Here is a 21,698-nt window from a genome sequence, read left to right on the forward strand (position 1 = left end):
TGTCACATCCCAGCCAAGGTCCAATCATGGAGGCCAGATGAACCTGCGTGAAATGAATTGATAAAAAGAAATGTAGCTAAGTGCAAAGCATCATGATCAGATCTTGAAGGGCTGAGCTAGGGAGATCTTTTGGAAGTGGGGGCTGAGAGTGACTTCCAGTGCTGGTGAGGGGCAGAGAGGGGCTCCCAGGACCTGCCAGTTGCCAGCTGTATGATCCTGGACAGCCCACTTCATCTCATTTACTCTGCACCATTCTTGCATGTCTACAATGTTCCAGGCCCCATCCATGAACTTAGGGTGCAGAAAATGAAATAAGGCAACAACCTTGTCTTCAAAGGACTTATATCACCATCCAATAAGGGCAGAGAAGTGTTAACAGGGTAGGTCTTAGTGTGAGAAGATACAAAGGTGACTGGGGATTCCTCAAACCCCAAGGTTCGTGGACTTATTGTCCTCGAGCTCACTGTGATAATTATTTGACTTTGCATACTCATTTCTAAAATAATCTTTAAAAACATCATCCTATACCATTGACAGTAGACTGAAAAATTGCTACTCAAATTTAGTTATGATGCTTGCGTTTGTGTTCACGATCTTACTAGAGTCCAGGGTTTGTGTGCGGTCCTTTTTGTCTTCAGCCATATCTGGTCAGAGCAATGTTTTCCAGAGTTACTTAGGTCAGTGCCTTTCTCCCCCACCCACTTCAGTGAGATCCTCCAAACATCGTGGTCGATGTTTTGATTAATATGTACAGAGTAAAATGTGCTTTTTGTGTAGAACTCTATGCAGTTCTATGGGTTTTCATGCATGGTCATATACTCACTACCACAGTAACCCGAAGAACAGTTCTGTCGCACCCTCACCAAATTCTGTTATGCTGTCCCTTTTAGTTAACATCACTCTCACCTCTCTCAACCACTGATTCATTTTGTGTTCTTACAGTTTGGTTTCTTCCAGGACAGGACATAAGTGGAATAATGTAATATGTAGTCTTTTGGATTTGACTTCTTTTTTTTTTTTTTTTTTTTGAGATGGAGCCTCGCTCTGTCGCCCAGGCTGGAGTCCAGTGGCTCGATCTCGGCTCACTGCAAGCTCTGCCTCCCGGGTTCACGCCATTCTCCTGCCTCAGCTTCCTGAGTAGCTGGGACTACAGGCGCCCGCCACCACGCCCAGCTAATTTTTTTATATTTTTAGTAGAGACGGGGTTTCACTGTGTTAGCCAGGATGGTCTCTATCTCGTGACCTCATGATCCGCCCACCTCGGCCTCCCAAAGTGCTGGGATTACAGGCGTGAGCCACCGCGCCCGGTCGGATTTGACTTCTTTCCCTAAAACATGCATTGAAAGTTCGTCTATGTTATTGTGTGAATTGATAGTGGGTTTCTTTTTATTGCTGTGTAGGATTCCATTGTATGGATTTACCACAGTTTATCTATTTGCCTGTTGAAGGACATCTGGCTGTTTCTAATTTTTGACACTTCTGAACACATCTGCTATAAACATTCACATAAGAATTTTTGTGCAAATGTGTTCTCAGTTCACCTAGGTGTGAGATTAATGGATCATTTAGTAAACTGGATGTTTAACTTTATAATAAATTGCCAGACTGTTTTCAAAGGCAGTTGTACAACTTTTCATTTCTACCAAAAATGAATGAGAATTCCTGTTGCTGTTCCACACTCTCAACAACATATGGTATTGAAATATTTTTCTTTTGCCATTCTAATGAGCTTGTAGTGTTATCTCTTAGTGGTTTTCATTGGTATTTCCTTGATAATTCTTGCTGTTATGCATTTTTTTCTGTGCTTATTTGCTATCTGTAAATCCTCTTCCCTAATGAAATGTTTTTAAGTCTTTTGCCAGTAAAATATGGTTGTGCTATTTTGGTATATTTTATTTTTACTTTTGTTACTAATATTAACACACAATGCATTGTTACTAGTTTTGCTTTAGATAATTAGCTATTTTTTCAGAACAATTATAACTCTGAAAAAATGAATTTTATTCTTCCTTAAATTATTCCATTCTTAAGTGTAGATCTAGATTTCCAACTGACACCTTCTTTTTTTCTGCCTGAAGGACTTTCTTTAATATGTCTTATATATTCCTTTTGGTTTTCACCAGTTTAAGTATTACATGCCTAGGTGTTTGTTTCCATTCATCTGTTGATGGACACTGAGGTTGCTTCCAAGTCTTGGCTACTGTGAACAGTGCTTCAACAAACATAGGAGTGCAGATATCTCTTCAATATACTGATTTCCTTTCCTTTGGGAATATACCTAGCAGTGGGATTGCTGGATCATATGGTAGTTCAATTCTTAGGTTTTTGAGAGACTCCCAAGCTTTTCTCCATAGTGGTTGTACTAAGGTAGTTAGCAATTCTCTTAAGCTTTTGTCTAAAAAAATTAGTTCACCTTCATTTTTGATAGATTTTTTTTGGCTGGGTATAGAACTATAGGGCAATAGTTATTTATTTCGGAATCTTCATGATGCCATCCTATTGTCTTATTGCTTGCCTGATTTCCAACAAGAAGTCTGCCGTAATTGTTATCCATCTTCTTCTGTAGCTAATGTCTTATTTCTCTGGCTCCCTACAGGATTTTCTCTTTGCTTTTGGTTTTCAGCAGTTTGCATATTACATGCCTAAGTGTTTGTTTTGTTTATAATTGTCCTCTTTGGTTTCACATGACCTTCTTGGATCTGTGGTTTGGTGACTGCCAGTAATTCTGGAAAAATCTTGGTTATATAGTTTTTTCAAATATTTTTTGAGCCCTGTTTTATCTCTCTTTTTGGGATTCCAATTACATGTACATTAGACCATTTGACCCTCTCACAGCTCTTGGATGCCCTTTTCCTTTTCTTTGTCACTCTTATTCCCTTTGTGTTTCAGTTGGGGTAATTCCTATTGATTACCTTCAAATTCACTGCTTCTTTCCTTGGCTCTGCCTAGTCTACTGATGAGTAAATCAAGACATCAAGATCTTTGCTACTATGCGTTTTTATTTCTAGAATTTCCATTTTATTATTCCTTATTGTTTTATCCTCTTCTGAAATTACCCATCTTCTCCTTTATGTTGCCTATCATTTCCTCTAGAGCCTTTAACATATTCATCATAATTATTTGAAATTTCCTGTCTGATAGTCCAAACAACTGAATCATATCTGAGTCTAGTTCTAATTATTGATTTTTTTTCTCCCTGGGGGTGTGTTTTGTCTTGACTTTTGGTATGCTTTGTACTTTTCATTTAAAGATGGACATTTTGTATATCATATTTCATCTCAGAAGATACTGAGATGAATCCTTTTTATGATTAGAGTTGTGTATACCTTTCTTTCTAATAGGCCTATAATGTTGGGATTTCTGTTAATATAGTCAGAAGTTGGGCTAAGTTTGAGGGTTTTTTAACATTTTTTTAATTTTTAATTTTTATGGTACATATTTATAGGGTACATGAGATGTTTTGATACAGGCATGTGATGTGTAATAATCACATCATGGAGAATGGGATGCCCATCCCCTCAAGCCTTGTAAAATGAATTTGGAGGTATTCCCTCCTCCTCTGTTTTTTGGAATAGTTTGAATAAGATTGGTATTAATTCTTCTTTAAATAGTTGGTATAATTTAGCAATAAAGCCCTCAGGTCCCAGGCTTTTCTTTATTGGGAGACTTTTTGTTATGGCTTGGATCTCATTACTTGTTATTGGTCTCTTCAGGTTTTGAATTTCTTCATGATTCAATCATGGTGGGTTAAATGTGTCTAGGAATTTGTCCATTTCTTCTAGAGTTTCCAATTTATTTATGTATAGTTGCTTATGGTAGCCACTAATAATCCTTTGAATTTCTGCAGTATCAGTTGTAATGTCTCCTTTTTCATCCCTGCTTTTGTTTATTTGGATCTTATCTCTTTTTTTCTTAGTTATTCTAGCTAAAAGTTTGTCAATTTTGTTTAACTTTTCAAAAAACCAATTTTAGAACAATTTTATTTTAGGTTCAGGGGTATATGTGCAGGTTTGTTATATAGGTAAACTCATGTCATGGGTGCTTATTGTATAGATTATTTTGTCACCCAGATACTAAGCCTAGTACCCAATATTTTTTCTGCTCCTCTTCCTCCTCCCATCCTCCATCCTCAATTAGGCCCCACTGTCTGTTGTTCCCTTCTTTGCGTACATAAGTTCTCATCATTTAGCTGCCACTTATAAGTGAGAACATGTGGTATTTGGCTTTCTCTTCCTGCGTTAGTTTGGTAAGGATAATGGCCTGCAGATTCATCCATGTTCACACAAAAGACATGATCTCATTCTTAGAAAAAAACAACTTTTTGTTTCATTGATCTTTTGTATTGTTTTATTTAATTTAAATTCATTTATTTCTGCTCCAATCTTTATTTCTATTCTCTACTAACTTTGGGTTTGGTTTGCTGTTGCTTTTCTAGTTCTTTAAGATGAATCATTACATTGTTTATTTGAAGTTTTTCTTCTTTTTTTGATGTAGGCATTTACAGCTATATACTTCCCTTAGGATTTCTTTTGCTGTATGCCATAGGTTTTCTTATGTTGTGTTTCCATTAACATTAGTTTTAAGAAATTTTTCAATTTTTTTTTCTTAATTTGTTCATTGATCCAATGGTCATTCAGGAGCATGTTGTTTAATTTCCATGTATTTGCATAGTTTCCAAAATTCCTCTTGTTATTGATTTCTAGTTTTATTCCATTGTGGTCTGAGAAGATAATTAATATTGTTTCAAATTTTTTAAAGTGTTTTAAGACTTGTTTTGTGACCTAACATATTGTCTGTCCTTGAGAATAATTCACATGCTCGGGAGAAGAATGTATATTCTGCAGGCTTTGGATAAAATGTTCTGTAAATATCTATTAAATCCATTTGGTCTATAGTGCAGATTAAGTCCACTGTTTCTTTGTTGATTTTCTGTCTGAAAGATCTGTCCAATGTTGAAAGTGGGATGTTGAAGTGTCCAGCTATTATTGTATTGGAGTCTGTCTCTTTAGTTCTAATAGTATTTGCTTTATATATCTGAGTGCTCCAGTGTTGGGAGCATATTTAGTTAAAATTGTTATATCCTTTTGCTGAATTAACTCATTTATCATTATATAGTGTCCTTCTTTGTCTCTTAGAGTTTTGTCTTGAAGTCAATTTGTCAGATATAAGCACAGCTACTCCTGTTCTTTTTTGGCTTCTGTTGGCATGGAATATCTTTTTCCATCCGTTTATTTTCAGTCTATATGTGTCTTTATAGGTGAAATGTGTTTCTTGTAGGCAACACATCAATGGATCTTTTTAAAAAATCCATTTAGCCACTCTGTTTTTTTATTGAAGAGTTTAATCAGTTTACATTCACTGTTATTATTAAGTAAGGACTTACTTCTTCCATTTTGTTACTAGTTTTCTGGTTGTTTTGTACTCTTCTCTTCCTTCTTGCTTTCCTTCTTATTTTCTTTCTTGTGAAGGTGATTTTTTTGGTGATACAATTTACTTTCTTGCTTTTTTATATTTTATATGTTTGTTACATGTTTTTTAGTTTGAGATTACCGTGCGGCTTGCGAATACTATCTTATAACCCATTATTTTAAACTGATAACAACTTAACATGGTTTGCATAAACAAATAAGCAAAAAGAAAACTAATAAAAACTCTACACATTAACATCATCCCCCCACTTTTAAACTTTTTGTTGTTTCTGTTTATATTTTTTGTACTATGTCCTGAAGAGTTGTTACAGTTATTATTTTTGATTGGTTCATCATTAAGTCTCTCTACTTAGGATAAGAGTAGTTTACCCATCCCACTTATAGTGTTATAATATTCTGTATTTTTCTGTGTCCTTACTATTACTAGTGAGTTTTGCACCTTCAGGTGATTACTTATTGCTCATTAATGTCCTTTTCTTTCTGATTGAAATACTCCCTTTAGCATTTCTTACAGGACAGGCCTGATGATGAAATCCCTCAGCTTTTGCTTGTCTGGGAAAGTCTTTATTTTTCCTTTATGTTTGAAGGATATTTTGGCCAAGATATACTATTCTAGTGTCAAAGTTTTTTTTTCCTCCTTCAGCACTTTAAATATGTCATGCCACTCTCTTCTGGCCTTTAAGGTTTTTACTGAAAATTCTGTTGCTAGATGTATTGAGGCTCCATTGTATGTTATTTGTTTCTTTTCTCTTGCTATTTTTAGGATCTATTCTTTATCTTTGATATTGGAGAGTTTATTAAATGCCTTGTGGTAATCTTCTTTGGGTTAAATCTTCTTGGTGTTTTATAACCTTCTTGTACTTGGATAGTGACTTTTTTTTGTAGGTTTGAGAAGTTCTCTGTTATTATCTCTCTAAATAAAGTTTCTACCTGTCTCTTACTCTACCTCCTCTTCGAAGCCAATAACTCTCAGATTTGTCCTTTTGAGGCTATTTTCTTGTAGGTGTGCTACAAGAAAATAGATTTTGTAGGTGTGCTTGCTTGATTTTTATTCTTTTTTTAAATTTTGTCTCCTCTGGAGATATATTTTCAAATAACTTGTCTTCAAGCTCACTGATTCTTTCTTGAATCTCCTTGTTCAATTCTGCTAGTAAGTGACTGGTGCGTTCTTCAGTATGTCAATTGCATTTTTCAGCTCAAGAATTTCTGCTTGTTTTTAATTATTTCAATCTCTTTGTTAAATTGATCTGATAGAATTCTGAATTCCTTCTCTGTGTTATCTTGAATTTCTTTGAGTTTCCTCAAGACAGCTGTTTTGAATTCTGTGTCTGAATGGTCACATATCTCTCTTTCTCCAGGACTGGTCTCTTGTGCTTTATTTAGTTTATTTGGTGAGGACATGTTTTCATGGATTGCCTTGATACTTGTAGATGTTTAAATGTGTCTGGGCATTGAAGAGTTAGGTATTTATTATAGTCTTTACTGCCTGGGCATGTTTGTACCTGTTCTTTTTGGGAAGGCTTTCCAGGTATTCAAAAGGACTTAGGTGTTGTGATCTAAGCTGTATCTGCTTTAGGGGGCACCCCAAGCCCAGTAATGCTGTGTTTCTTGCAGACGCATAGTGGTACCCCCTTGATGGTTTTAGTCAAGATCTGGGAGAATTCTCTGGTTTATTAGACAGAGATTCTTATTCTCTTCCCTTACTTTCTTCCAAACAAATGGAGTCTCTCTCTCTCTCTGTTCTGAGCCACCTGAAGCTGAGAGTGGAGTGACATAAGCACCCCTGTGGCCACTCCCACTATGACTGTGCTGGGTCAGACCTGAAGCCAGCACAGCACTGGGTCTCATCCAAGGCTTGCTGTAACCATTCCCTGGCTACCAGTTATGTTTGCTCAAGGCCCTGGGGCTCTACAATCAGCAGGTGGCAAAGTCAGCCAGGTTGGTGCCCTTCCCTTCAGGGTGGTGAGTTTCCTCAGGCTCTGGGTAGGTCCAGAGGTGCTGTCTGGGAGCCAGGGACTAGATTCAAAAACCTTGGAAGTCTACCTGGTGTTCTATTGCATTGTAGCTAAGATGGCACTCAAACCACTAGACGCAGTCCTTCCCCCTCTTCCTTCGCCTTTCCAAATGCAGAGAAGCCTCACCCTGGGGCCACCACCACCACAGGCCCACAGAGTACTGCCAGACTACTGCCAATGTTCCCTTAAGGTACAAGATCTCTTCAGTCAGCTTGTAGTGAAGGCTACCTGGCCTGAGACTCACCCTGCAGGGCAGTGGGCTCCCCTCTGGCCCAAAGCAGGCCCAAAAATGCCATCCAAGAGCAAGTCTTCTAATTGAGGGCCCCAAGAGCCCACTTGTTGCTCTACCCATGTGTGGTCAAGCTGGTACCTAAGGTGCAAGAGAAATTCTTTACTTTTCCCTCTGCTTTTCTTAAGCAGGAGTCTTGTCCTGTAACCATCACAGTTGGGAATGTGCTGAGTTTCACCTGAAGCCAGCAAATCTCAGAGGCTCAGCCATGGCCCTTGATGTAGTACCAGGATATTGCCGCTGGTTTTTCGGGACCCAAGGATTCTTCAGCTAGTAGGTAATAAATGCTGCCAGGACTGGCTCCTTTCCTTCAAGGCAGTGGGTTCCCTTCTGGCCCAGGGTATGTCTAGTAATGTTATCTGGGAGCTAGAGCATGGAAAGCAGGCCTCAGGACTCTGATCAGTGCCCTATTCTGTTGTGTCTGAGTTGCTATCCAAGATGCAAGACAAAGTTCTCCCCATTCTTCCTTCTCTCCTCAAGTGGAGGGAAGGGGTCTTTTGTGGTACTGTAAGCTGTACAGCCTGGGGGTGGGGAAGGGTGATGCCAGCACTCCTTTAGCTGCCCCAGCTGGTGTCTCAGTAGGTCACGTGCCCCCAGGTCCACTGGCCCTGGGCCCAGTTCAGCACTAGGACTTGCCTAGGTGTTGTAATCCTTGTGGACTAGACTGCCTTTCAAGTTTATTTAGGAACACAGAGCACTTTAGCCCACAGTGGTAAGGATTGCAGAAATTCAAGTTTGGACTGCTGGGATTGGAGATTCCTCTCTGCCTAGGGCTGGATTTATTTATTTAATTTATTTATTTATACTTTAAACTCTGGGGTACATGTGCAGAACGTGCAAGTTTGTTACATAGGTATACATGTGCCATGTTGGCTTGCTGCACCCATCAACCTGTCATCTACATGAGGTATTTCTCCTAATGCTATCCCTCCCCTAGCCCCCACCCCCAACAGGCCCAGTGTGTGATGTTCCCCTCCCTGTGTCCATGTATGCTCATTGTTCAACTCCCACTTATGAGTGAGAACATGCAGTGTTTGGTTTTCTGTTCCTGTGTTAGTTTGCTGATAATGATGGTTTCTAGCTTCATCCATATCCCTTCAATGGACACAAACTCATCCTTTTTTATGCCTTCATAGTATTCCATGATGTATATGTGCCACATTTTCTTTATCCAGTCTATCATTGATGGGCATTTGGGTTGGTTCCAAGTCTTTGCTATTGTGAACAGTGCCACAGTAAACACAGGTGTGCATGTGTCTTTATAGCAGCATGATTTATAATCCTTTGGGTATGTACCCAGTAATGGGATTGCTGGGTCAAATGGCATTTCTGGTTCTAGATCCTTGAGAAATCACCACACTGTCTTCCACAATGGTTGAACTAATTTACACTCCCACCAACAGTGTAAAAGCATTCCTATTTCTCCACATCCTCTCCAGCATCCGTTGCTTCCTGAGATACCGTCTCATGCCAGTTAGAATGGCGATCATTAAAAAGTTAGGGCTGCTTTAAATGCTCCCTGTGTAGGTGGGTGTCAGCAAATTTGGTATGGTTTCTCTTTCTGCTATAATAGGGTGGCACTGAGTTCAATGCCTCACAATTGCGGTGCTCTCCCTCCCCCAGTGCACTGAAATGCTCTCTGCAGCACACTGCCACTGCTGGGAGTGGGTGTGGGTGGTGTTGGTGATTCGAGACTCCCTTTTCTACCTCTTCAGTGCCTCTTTCAGTGATATTAAGTTAAAGTCAAGTACTGTTAGTGCTCCCCTGAGTTTTGGTTCCCATGAAGGTGCTTTTTTGGTGTGTAGATAGTTGTTAAATTGATGTCCTTGTGGTGGGGACGGTCGATGGAGCCTTCTATTTTACCATCTTGCTTTCCTCCTCCCCAGGTTTGATTGCTATATGGTTACACTCAGTGCACCATCGGCTTGAAATTCCTTTAGTGATTCCTTGCACTTAGAATGTGAGCTAATTTTCCAGAGGTTATTTTCTCAGTGTCCACTTCCTTCTTGGCTTTGAATATTTCCAATGTGCTCAAGAGAGAATCTGTTTCTTGTAGCTCTCCTAATTGTATTCCCTATTATTTTTACTTGGTGCTTCTTAGCCTAGTGGAGGACCAGGGCCAAATTCTCTGATGTTCTGATTAAGCATTAGGCTTAGTAGACACTGTATCTCTTAGCCTCTAGTGTATGGCTTTCAAAGGTGCTCCTACCTCTCTTCAAGCTGTAGTGTGTCTAGCATGTTTCTCATCCCTCCCTCCGGGTAGAGCTTTCTGTTTCCTTCCCTTTAGATGCAATGAGTTTCCACAGTATCCTGATTGACAGTTTTTATTATACTTCTGCCTGAAGACTAAGACTTTTGTCCCGTAGGGGAAATAGAAGAGATGAAACTGCAGAAATTTAGCACTGACTGCCGTTTCTCTCTGCAGCCAGGATCATGAAGGAAGCTGTCTTGAGATTATCTCACATCTTCTCTCTAAGTGTCTGGTGAGATTCTTAGAACCTGCAAGAGGGTGCAAACTCCCCTGTATTTACAGTCCCCAGGGTCTTTACACTCTCACAATAGTCCACATTTGTTCTGTAGAAATGTATCTAAAAGTTTTGCTTGAATCCTTCTTATCAGCTTATGTGGCTTTCAGCAATGTCTACCCCAGGGAAGCAAATGCTTAATATATATTTCTCCCTGAAGGATCATGTCTTTCTCTAGATTGCAGGTTAGTTTGTTACCCTGCAGCCACAGTTCTCAGACAAACTTAATAAAAATTATTAATTTGTAGTTTGATAAGGGTGGGAGAAATGCTTTTCAGTGCTCTACATTTCTGAGTTGAAACTGGGGACCTGGCTGTCTTGATTTTGTCTCTGATTTTTATCAGAGATAATCCAGGCTGCTTTAAATACACAAAAACTAAGAATGAACTCAACATATAGCGGGGATCAGAGGATACTCAACATAGAGAGGGGATCGGAGATCTGAACTTATTTCTTTAGCTTTATGAACCCTGAATATCTGAGACAAATCCCAGTCAACTTAGAAAGTTTATTTTGCCAAGGTTAAGGACATGTGCCTGTGTCACAGGCTCAGGCGGTCCTGATGACATGTGCCCAAGGTGGTAGGGCACAGCTTGGTTTTATACATTTTAGGGAGGCATGAGACATCAATCAATATATGTAAGATGAACATTGGTTCCATCCGGAAAGGTGGGACAACTGGAAGCAAAGTGGGGGGGCAACTTGAAGCGGGTAGGGGACTTCCAGGTCATAGGTAAATAAGAGAAAAAATGTTGCATTTCCATCATTGTGGCTGAAAGCAACCAGGGAAAAGAGCCTGGGGTAACCACTGACACAAGTAACAATAAGGATGACTCTCAGAATCATCATACTTGTGAAAAAAGCCGGACATAAAGAGTGCAGATTGTGATTCCGTTTATATAAAATTCTAGAAAATAAAAACCAATCTGTGGTGATGAAAAGCACATCAGTGGTTGCCTGGGGCCAGGAGAAGAGGGAGCCATGGACTGAAAAGATGCATTAGGATCTGTTTTTGGGGTGACAGAATGTTCTGTCTGTGTAGTGTTTTCATGGGTGGACACTGCCAAACTCATTGAACTTTATCCTTTAAATGGATACACTGTATTCCACATAAATTATAATTCAATCTGGTTGATAAAAAGTACTGATGTGTGTATTTAGGTCTTGCCTTTCCCAATCGGCCTGTGGTCCTCTGGAGGAAGGGCCATGTTGTCCTTGCCTGGGCTGCACTGAAGCAGTAACACAGTGCTGAGGGGGCCTCTGGCACAGAGAGACTGAGTGGGAAACATGCTCTGCCTTTCACCAGCTGTGATTCCTTAACTAGCAGCCTCTCCTTGGCCTCAGTCTACCCTCCATAATATAGAGACAAAAATGTAATGTACAGAGTATTTGGAGAGGTTAATGGGTATAATTCTACATAAAATTTTGAAAACAACGCAGGGTTCATAGTAAGAACTTAATACATGATATATATTATTATTCCTTTTGGCATTTATTATTAGTTAAAAACTCAAGGTAAAAGGAATATTTTTGAGTACCTACTGCGCCTCAGACACAGTACACTTCACTAAACTCAGTAATACATACAAAGTGATTCAGATGATAAGTGAATATCTAAGGTTTTTCTCTACATAGTTTTGATTCTTTTTGCCTCTTTTAATATAGAATTTCAGCATTGTTTGTACGTTTGTGAGAAACATACTACCTGATTCTGTAGCATTTTTTTTTTCTTCTAACATAGCAGCACATGTCTCGGGTTGGCAGAGGGGTCATGAGGGAAGCCCAACGTGCAGTCAGCCTGCCATCAGGGCAGGCAGGTGGGTCAACAGTGTGGCAAACACAGAGGGTGGCTGATGCACAGATTAAATTCTTGCTTCTTTTTAAAATAGAACATGAAGTAAATGATGTGTCTTACAAGATACCCAAAGGAAACATATTCACATCTGGAGAACCCCTTTCAGCCTCTTTTATTATAAAGCAATGTAGTTGCAAAAGTGTAATTTGACAGTAAAAATATTAACCTCTAAAGGCAACTTTCCCAGAATGACATTTAGAAGCCACCTCACACGTGCTCACAGATTAACATGACACAAATCATCTGTTTTCAATCTGCATGTTCCTGCCCTCAGCTCTTCTTATATTAGGATTCACAGCATTTGGTTTTTGATGTTCCTCTTGAGGCTCAGAGAGCCCTGAAGGTATCATTTAGATGAATGATGGGAATCTGGCTCTGATCTTTATTTTGCTATGTCTTCCTGTCATCTCCCCACATCCCTCCTTCCCCTGCCAATAAAACACACATGTACCTCATACATAGAGATCTTAATTCCGAGTTAAAAGGCCAAATTGACCACTGGGAATCCAAGGCCTCACATTTATCAGCTTTGTTCCTTCTGGTCTGTCTTCTCTCATAATATATGAAATCACTTTCACTTTTCTTAATGTCATTACCATGATAACCTTGTGTAAGTCACCTTCTTTGCCTTCTTACAGATACACACACTACTGATGATGGTGTACAGAAATGAATGGGTCTCAGAGGAAACAGTTGTGACATATTCATTCACACACTCAGCATCTATTTATTGAATAACTTCTATGTGCCCAGCACTGGGCTATTAGCAGAGACAGCAGGGAAAAGGAGAAAGGTCCATATTCTGAAGCAGATTACCATCAGGTGGGGAAGATAGATAAGAAACAACCAGGAGCATTAGGAGAGTGGTAATTATTGTGAAGAAGTACATTATATAACAGAGCAATCTGGTGCAATTAATACAGTGTAAGTGACATGATATAAGCAATAGGAAGAGTCTAAGTAATGGAGCAATGTTGTAAATTCAGTGTACACAGTAGCACACACAGCAAATTAGATACAGGAAAATAGTGAGCAGAGGCGGGTGCCAAGTTTAAATTAGGAGTGGCTCCGGGAACGCATTCTGAGGGGTGGCATTTGAGATGCAGTCCTATGTCATTTATAATCCTTTTGGTGGCAAGTAACAAAACCACATAGACCAAGATGGCTTTAGCCACAAGAACGACAATCACCTGATAAAACGCCTCAAAGTCGGGGGGTCCAGGTGGGCTGGTCCAGCGGCTCCTCTAGGTCGTCAAGGGCCCGGGTTCCTTAGCTTCCAGGGTCAGTCTGGGCCACGGCTGGCTCCCTCAGGGCTCTGAGATCCCTGCAGCAGTTCCTGTCGTCAGTTCCCACAGGACAACATGCGGTGGGAGGAGGAGGCGCCACTTTCGGTGAGTCTCTTTGATCAAGGAGATGTTTCCCAGAAGCCCCAGTAGCCTTCTCACAGCTCACTGGCCAGAGTAATAGCACGTGCTTTCCCCTAAACCAATCATTGGCAAAGTGGATGCGGGTTTAATGATGGAGTTAGGGAGGCCTGTGGTGAATGGAGGGCAGTGGATTTCCTAAAGAAAACCTTATTAGTATTAGAAAAGAGGAAAGTGTATGTGTGTCAGGCAGAGGTGCTGGTGCATAGTTGACTGGTCAGTAGAAAACCACTTATGAAGGACATCAGATCATATCCTCAGAAGACCATGGCATGGCCTTGGGATGGGGCTAAGCCTAGGAGAGCTCAGGGGAGCAGTGAAGACACGTGAAGAGGGGCCTGTGCCGGGTAGGGAGGGCGTGCAAGGTGAGGCCAGAGAAGGAGGCAGGTCCAGGGCATTAGGGCCTGGTAGGCCCCTGTAAGGTGTTTGGATTGTATCTGGTATAGCAGAAGTTCCTGGAGAGGACAGAGGTGATCCAAGCAGAGGAGACAGCCCTGGGCCAGCAGTCAGCAGTCAGGTGCCGGCTCACAGTGTTAGACACACGCAAAATGCTGTGCAAGAGGCGGTCCCTTTCTCTATGCTGGATTCAGTACAGGTAAAATGAGGCTCATGGCACCCACCTCGTGGCATTACCGTGGGACTTACTGCATTGAAAGGAGAGTGTTGCGGCAATGAGGTCCTGTACAAGTATGAGCTGTCTTGTTCTCATTATTTGAGATAGTTATAAAATCCCTGTGAATACTGAATTAGCGAGTACTGAACCTTTGCTTGTAGGAGAAATAGACACACACACACACACACATTTCTAATAGTCTATAATCTTCTATTACAAAAGAAATATTGAAGTTTGGAAGTGTTAGGTGACTTGTCTGAGGCTGCCTCACTAACAGGTGCCAGAGTAGGGATTCAGATTCTGTCCCACTGGATCCAGCGCCCAAGCTGAAGCTTCCCACACGGTGCTCCACTGCCCCCTATATTGTCCATGCTCTGGTCTTTGTATGAGAGCTGAGACAAGAAGGCAGAGCGAGTACTTGCTTGACCTCAACTGGGGATGTGTGCATGGCAGGTGGTTCAAAATTTTCCCCTCTCTGTGCAATTCCACAAATGACCAAAAAGGTACTGCAAGTACTGACTTTGGGGTTACAAATAACTTTTAGGGAGTAGATGAGTTTGCAAATATGGAATCCACAAATAATGAGGGTCATCTGTAATTGGTGAGACCATGAAGTGAGAAACTGTGGTTTCTGTATATCTGATATATCCTTTGTACGTTGTTAGATACCTCAAGTCTTAGTACTCAATATGATTAGCCTTATTTGTGCTGTTTTAATTGAATTACTTAAAATGGAGGCATACACTTTTTTAAGGGTATGCATGTCCCAGGAGAAAAAACTCAAAAGATAGTCAACATAAAGAATTGCTAAGCCCTCTTACTTTGTTATGTTTTTAATTAATTTATTTTTCCCATATGAGCTATACATCACTTCCTAAAAGATGGGGCAGGTTTAAGACTGTAGTGCTCCACAAGGATGCAGACAGTTACATTATTTCATTCCTTATGAACATAGAAAGGGCCTCACAGTTTCCAAAACTGGTGTGTTCTCTCCAGTGGGATGTGATTCAGAGTGATTTGAAGTGTGATTGGGGGTGGCTGGGTAGCAGTAAACAAGGGAGAACCATAATTTTCCACAAATGCAAGAGGGTTGAGGTCTGCACTACAGAACATTGGACTGAGAAAGTTCTGGCAATAGGTGATAACCACCTGAGCTAGGGAGAAGTGAGAGCAGAACTCCCCAGTGTATCCACTGCAGGTTTCTAAATCATAGGGGACCTCAATCTCTTTTTTTCTGAGCAGGGTTGGGGGGACTTCCTTCTCTCGAGGTAGTCTGCATGCCACAGGCAGAACAAGCAGTGAGTTCAGGGGAAATCAGAGGTCTTACTGAGCCTTCACCTTCTCCTAGTGCAATGCTTCCTTGGGAAGGCAGATATTTCTCTATAATGGGGCTTCCACACCTTGAGTACCTAAATGGATGGCAGTCAGGCTCAGCATTGTGTCAGCATCTATTAAAAATAAGAATATGACCCTCCACTCCATTTTCTTCTCTGAATGGAGATCTTGTTCTGATTATTCTCTTTACAGTCCTGGGCACAATGAAGCAGATTTAACTGCCTCAAACATGCTCTAAAATACAGCTAATTTGCTTGCTTCATTGTTGTTCTTCTCTCTCTTTTTACAAAATAAAGCAAAGAGAGGGATAGAAGTAGATTTTCTTTTTTTAATTTGAAAAGTTAAAGAAATGCCATATTCAGCTCCCTATGGAATTTTGGGGATGAGAGACACATTAGCTATCAGGCCTAATGGTAGCTCTATCTACTACCATCTTAGGCCTGGAAGGAAAAAGACTTTAGACTGCTAAGTTCTGACAGGATAGGAAAGGGGCTCCAAAAATGAACTTAGCCAGACTCCAGTAACTCTTCAGCAATCCTTGTTCATTGCTTTGTGGACTGGGATTATCAAGTCAAAGTCTCAGTGATTTCAGCAGATCTCCCAATGAGTAGCCTATGTTAATTATACTTAAGGATTCCTAAAGACGTCATGGGTGTTGAGAAGTGGAAGTGACAAGGATCCATCCCTGTGACTGGGGATGCAGGGTGAGTCTTAAGTGTCCCATTAGCTATTTTCTCCTTGGTTTCCATGTCGAGCTATAGTGTAGAGCTGTTGGGTGGCAAAAGGCTGATTTCATTTCCAAGGAAGCACATTCATATTAGTGCTATTTTTTTTGGCGGGGTGGGTGGGGAGGTGGTAATTTATCTCAAACCACTTGGAAGTTTACTCTTTAAGTTTGGAAGTGGGCACTTCTGACATTGTTCTTGAGCCATTCACTTGACCATGTCAAATAGGCAGTTGGGCATGTGTGTCTGGGGCTCAGAAGGGAGGCCTGAGTTGTAGTTACAGATTCGAGTGAGGAAGAGAAGCAACAAGAATAAGTCGTCCTAGTTTCTGGCTTGCAAAAGTGGGGCTGTGGTGGCTCCACTGGTTGAGGTGGGGGCCCTGCCAGCAGCACAGGCTTGACACTGCCCCTCAGCAGTATGAATGCAAAGGTTGCACAATACTTTTTATTTTCTGTCCTCTGCTCATGAAATGATTTGTGATCCCTCTTTCTTCTCTCTACCTAGATACATAAATACATTTTCCTGATTGTCCAGGAGAGAAAGTCAGCAACAATTTATTTGCTTATCCTGAAAATGTGAAGTAAAATGGGGACTTAAATGGTCTAATGCTCAACCTACTGAAGCATGCACATTAGAGAGGCCACCCCCAAGTGCTGAGTCAAAAGACCACGGTGAAATGCCACATTCGTTCTGCAAAATTATAGCTGAATGGGGCAAAAATAATTATATCCATGTTTCTAATGCATTTCACAACTATTTTGCCTACCAGGATTTTAATCTAGTGCAAAGCTTTCCTGATTTTTCAGAGAACCTCAGTATGACTTGAATAATGTGCTTTTTCAGTAACATAAAAACCTTTTATGCATCTTCAGATATGGTGCAAGAGTGAACTATGAGGCACCTGGGGTTTGATTAGTGATCGTTTGAGTACATAAAAAAGGTAAGATAAAGAAAAACACACATACACACAAAAGGCAACAGAGGTTATATAACTCCATTAAATTATGTTAATGGTTTTACTTGTCAGTATTTTGTAATACAAAATAGTTTTCCTGGAGTCTATTTGTCAGTGTTTGTCACTAATTAGTGCCTACAAATTACCTTTTGTACAAGTTCTGTTCATTGGGTTGTTTTGGTGTCTAATAAATCAGAGCTGCTGCAGTTCATGAACTTTCACTGTTGTTGTTTTTTCCTTGTGCTTTTCCTACTGATGCATCTCAAGGTTCTACCTCCTTCCCAAAGGTTTCCAACAACTGTGATTCCATTTTTGTGAATGGGAAGGAAATGAAGAGCAAAGTGGACACAATTGTGAACTTCACCCACCAGCACTTCACCTCCCAGTTCGAGGTCACTGTCTGGGCACCCAGGCTCCCCCTGCAGATTGAGATCTCAGACACCGAGCTGAGCCAGATCAAGGGCTGGAGGATCCCGGTTGCTGCCAACAGAAGGTGAGGAATCAAAGAGAAGGCTGTGGATCCGATTGTCCTGGAGCCCAGATCTTTGTGGGAGGCAAACTGGCCCTCAGGGACTCAAGCCGTTGGGAAGCAACATCCACAGCGGGAAGCGTGGTCTGGGCTTTGGGTTCAGATGGATCTGACTTGAGTACTTAGTAGCACCTTGACATGAGGAAATTATAATGAAGATGATAATAGTAACAACCTCATAGAACAGTTGCTAGGATTCAGGAAAACGAATGCAATACATAACAAGCACCTAGCAGAAGATGTGGCATTTAGGACATAGCTATTTTCTATTCCTTACTCACTTCTTTATTGTTCATTCCTATGTTATTCACTCTCAGTTCCCCTGCTTGTAAATGTCAGCCTTCCTCCATGGAGCACAGTACAGTGGTTAAGACCGTGGGCTGTGGGATAAGGCTGCCTGAGTTGTTCCCCACCACCATCCCGCACCGGGCAAGACTCTTCCTTTTTTTGCCTGAATTTTAACCCCAGCTTTACAACTTGTACCTGTGTGACATTGGACATGTGATTTAACCTATCTCTTTCTCAGTTTCCTCATCTATCAATTAGGGATGATAACATTACTGAAGGGTTGTCCCCAGAACTCAGTGAATGGATATATACTATAGTAGACAGTTCTAAAGATGACTCTCGCCTGTAATCCCAGCACTTTGGGAGGCCAAGGCAGGCGGATCACGAGGTCAGGAGATCGACACCATCCTGGCTAACATGGTGAAACCCCGTCTCTACTAAAAATCCAAAAAAAATAGCTGGGTGTGGTGGTGGGCGCCTATAGTCCCAGCTACTCGGGAAGCTGAGGCAGGAGAATGGCCTGAACCCGGGAGGCGGAGCTTGCAGTGAGCCGAGATCTTGCCACTGCACTCCAGCCTGGGTGACAGAGCGAGACTCCGTCTCAAAAAAAAAAAAAAAAAAAAAAAAAAAAAAAAGATAACTCTCCCTCCGCATGATCCCCATCTCCTGTTTCTTCAAACCCTAATCTGGTAGTGCTGGGAGGGGATTTTACAGATGTAACTACAATCCCAAATCAATGGACCTTAAAATACAGAGATTAGCCAGGTGGTGGGACCCAACAGATAAGCCCTCTGCAAGCAGAGAGTTCCTGCCAACTGGTAGCAGAAGGGGAAGTTGGGAAGATTTGAGGATGAGAACGACTTGCTGATGTACTGCTGGCTTTGAAGGTGGATTGAGCCACTTGCTGAGGAATGTGGATTAAGCCACTTGCTGAGGAATGTGGGTAATCTTTAGTAGCTGAGAGCAGCCTCCAAATGACAACCAGCCAGGAAATAGGGCCTCACTTCTATAACCTTAGGAACAGAATTCTGTCAACAACGTGGCTGATCTTAGAAGTGGATTCTTCCTTAGCACTTCCAGATAAGAGACCAGCCCAGCTGACGCCTTAATATTGAACTTGTGAATCTCTGTGTAGAGACTTAAGTTGAGCCTGCCTGGATTACTGGCTTGCAGAACTGTGAGTGTGTTGGTGTGGGCATTGCTTTAAACCATGAAGTTTGTGGTCATTTGTTATGCAGCAATAGAAAACTAATACAGAGCCTGTTGCCCAGGGGTGGAATGTAGCCGTAACTCATACCTCAAATGTGAGCGTGCCTTTGGCATCAGGCAGTGAGTGGAGGCTGGAAGATTTTGAGGAGCATAATGGAGAAAGCCTCAACTGCCTTGAACAGATTGTTAGTAGAAACGTGGGTGTTAAAGACATTGTGCATGATGCATGAGGATCATTGTAGAGAAATCCCAAGTCACCTTACAGAAAGCCGAGATCATTGTGGACAAATGGGAAGTAGAAATCTGAACTTCAAAAACGCTGCCAGTGAGGGTTCAGGGGGAGGTGAGGAGCATGGATTCTGGTTAGGTGGTGACAGAGTGCTTAGCAAGGTTGTTCCCTGCAGGTGTGTGGAAAGCAAGTGAGGTCAGATAGTTAGCTGAGGAGAAGTCCAGGCAAACTACTGAATGTGCACTTGGATTCATCTTGCTGCTAATAGCAGAATGCAAGAGGATAGAGAAAATTTTGGAAGGGCTATGAGACAAAAAGAAACAGGGACCTGATGATGTTGAAATTTTCAGTATTTCCAGACAGCAAATGATGAAGAAATTTTAAGAGATTCATTGTCAGAAAAGTGTGCTTTAAACAAAAGGCCAAGGTGGATCTCGAAAACCCTTGCCGAAACTTGAAGGGCCGCTGGGGGAAGTGATACTGCCCTGCCTGCCTGACATCTTCCAGCCTCCACCCAGCCCAGGGAAGTGCCCTCGTCTCCTATGGGCAAACCCAGAGGGATTCAAGTGGGATTCCTGCTTCACTGTGGGAATCCACAGTGCCAGGGGAACAAAACAGACCAGAATAGCACCTGAGGGCTCTCAAGCCAAATTTTCATTAGAACCTAAGTGCACAAAAGTAGGCTAGGACATAGGCACTAAACAAAGCAAATTTAACTACAATAGATTTCAGCTGCACCCAGGGTTTCCTGTCATAATGTACAGAACGTCCAGAATATAACTGAAAAAATTCATTTGTCATACCAAGAATTAGATAAACCACAACTTGAATGAGAAAAGGTGATCAACTGATGGCAGTGCCCAGATAAATCAGATGTTAGAATATCTGACAAGGATTTTAAAGCAGCCATACCAAAGGAAAAAAGAAAAGCTTTCAGTAGGAAATTACAAATAGCCTTGGAACCAATTAAAATGGGAAATATCTCAGCAAGGAAAGATAACTTATAAAAAAGAACCAGATGTAAATTATAGAAAATATAGGAAAGAGGGAGAACAAAAGCCCTCAATAGGCTCGGCAGTACAGTGGAGATGACAGAGGATAAAATCAATGAACCTGAGGACAGACAATGCAATTTACTTAATCTCAATAACAGAGAAAATAGGCTTGGGGGAAAAAGGGAACAGAGCATCAGGGACTTGTGGGACCATAACAAAAGATCTAGGATTCCCGTAATTAGAATCCGAGAACAAGAGGAGAAAAGGTGTCGGGCTCAAACAGTATTTGCAGAAATAATGGCTGAAAACCTCTCCAATTTGTCAAGAGACATAAACACATAGTTTCAAAAAGCTTGGGAAACCACAAACATGATAAACCCAAAGAAATCCGTGTGAAGACACATTGTAATTAAACTTCTGAAAATTAAAGACAAAGAAAGTCTTAAAAACATCCAGAGAGAGGTTATACCAATTTGAATGGCAATGAATTTCTTGACTGAAACCATGGAGGCCAGAAGGATTTGGCACATTTTTCAGGCGCTAAAAGAAAGGAACTGTCAGCCTCAAATTCTTTACCTGGCAAAAGTATCCTTTAGGAATGAAACGAGAATAAAGACATTCTTAAATGAACAAAAGTTGGAGAGTTTGTTTCAGGAGACCTACCTTTAAAGCGTGGCTAATGGAACAGAAAAAATTATAATGGAAAAGGATTTGGAACTTCAGAAAGGAAAGAAGAATGATAGAATGAGTAAAAACACTGTTGAATAGGATAGACTTTCCTTCGCATCAATTTTTTACATCATGTTTGGTATTCAAAGGGAAAATTATGACATTATCTGATGTGGTACTTAGGATAGACAGAAAAACATACTTAAAACAATTGTATTATTAAAAGCGGTCAGGGTAATGGGACTTACAGGGAACTAAGGTATCTACACTCAAAGTAGCAAAGCTTTGGTATCATTAGACTGTAATAAGTTATGCTTGTATGTTAATAAGCTCTATGTATACCATTGCCAATTTCCTGGTTTTGATATTTTCCTATAGTTAGGACGATGCTAACTTCAGGGAATTGCGTAAAGAGTGTATAAGATCTCCTGTTTTTTTTTTTTTTTTTTTCTGTTGTTGTTGTTTTAGCTTTTAGTGAATTTCTAATTATTTTGAAATTAAAAGTTTAAATAAATGAATAGGATACAATCTGTCCTAAAATAACAGGATTATTTTGTTTCATTACTACAGGATTTATAACATCTGATGTATTCATTGACCATTGTTATGATACT

At 40.8% G+C, this 21,698-nt stretch overlaps 1 protein-coding gene across 6 annotated transcripts in view; it reads left to right on the top strand.

The window, feature by feature from the left end:
* TMEM132B (transmembrane protein 132B) overlaps positions 1–21,698 on the top strand; it is a 503,624-nt gene that overhangs the window by 471,598 nt on the left and 10,328 nt on the right. For all 6 annotated transcript variants that reach the window (XM_055096359.2, XM_055096360.2, XM_034934821.3 and 3 more), the window contains one exon: positions 17,453–17,658. In XM_055096359.2, the coding sequence (XP_054952334.1) occupies positions 17,453–17,658 (206 nt within the window). The remainder of the gene's footprint in view (positions 1–17,452; positions 17,659–21,698) is intronic.

The sequence above is a fragment of the Pan paniscus genome, chromosome 10 (assembly GCF_029289425.2).
Source record: "Pan paniscus chromosome 10, NHGRI_mPanPan1-v2.0_pri, whole genome shotgun sequence".
Classification (NCBI taxonomy): Eukaryota; Metazoa; Chordata; class Mammalia; order Primates; family Hominidae; genus Pan; species Pan paniscus.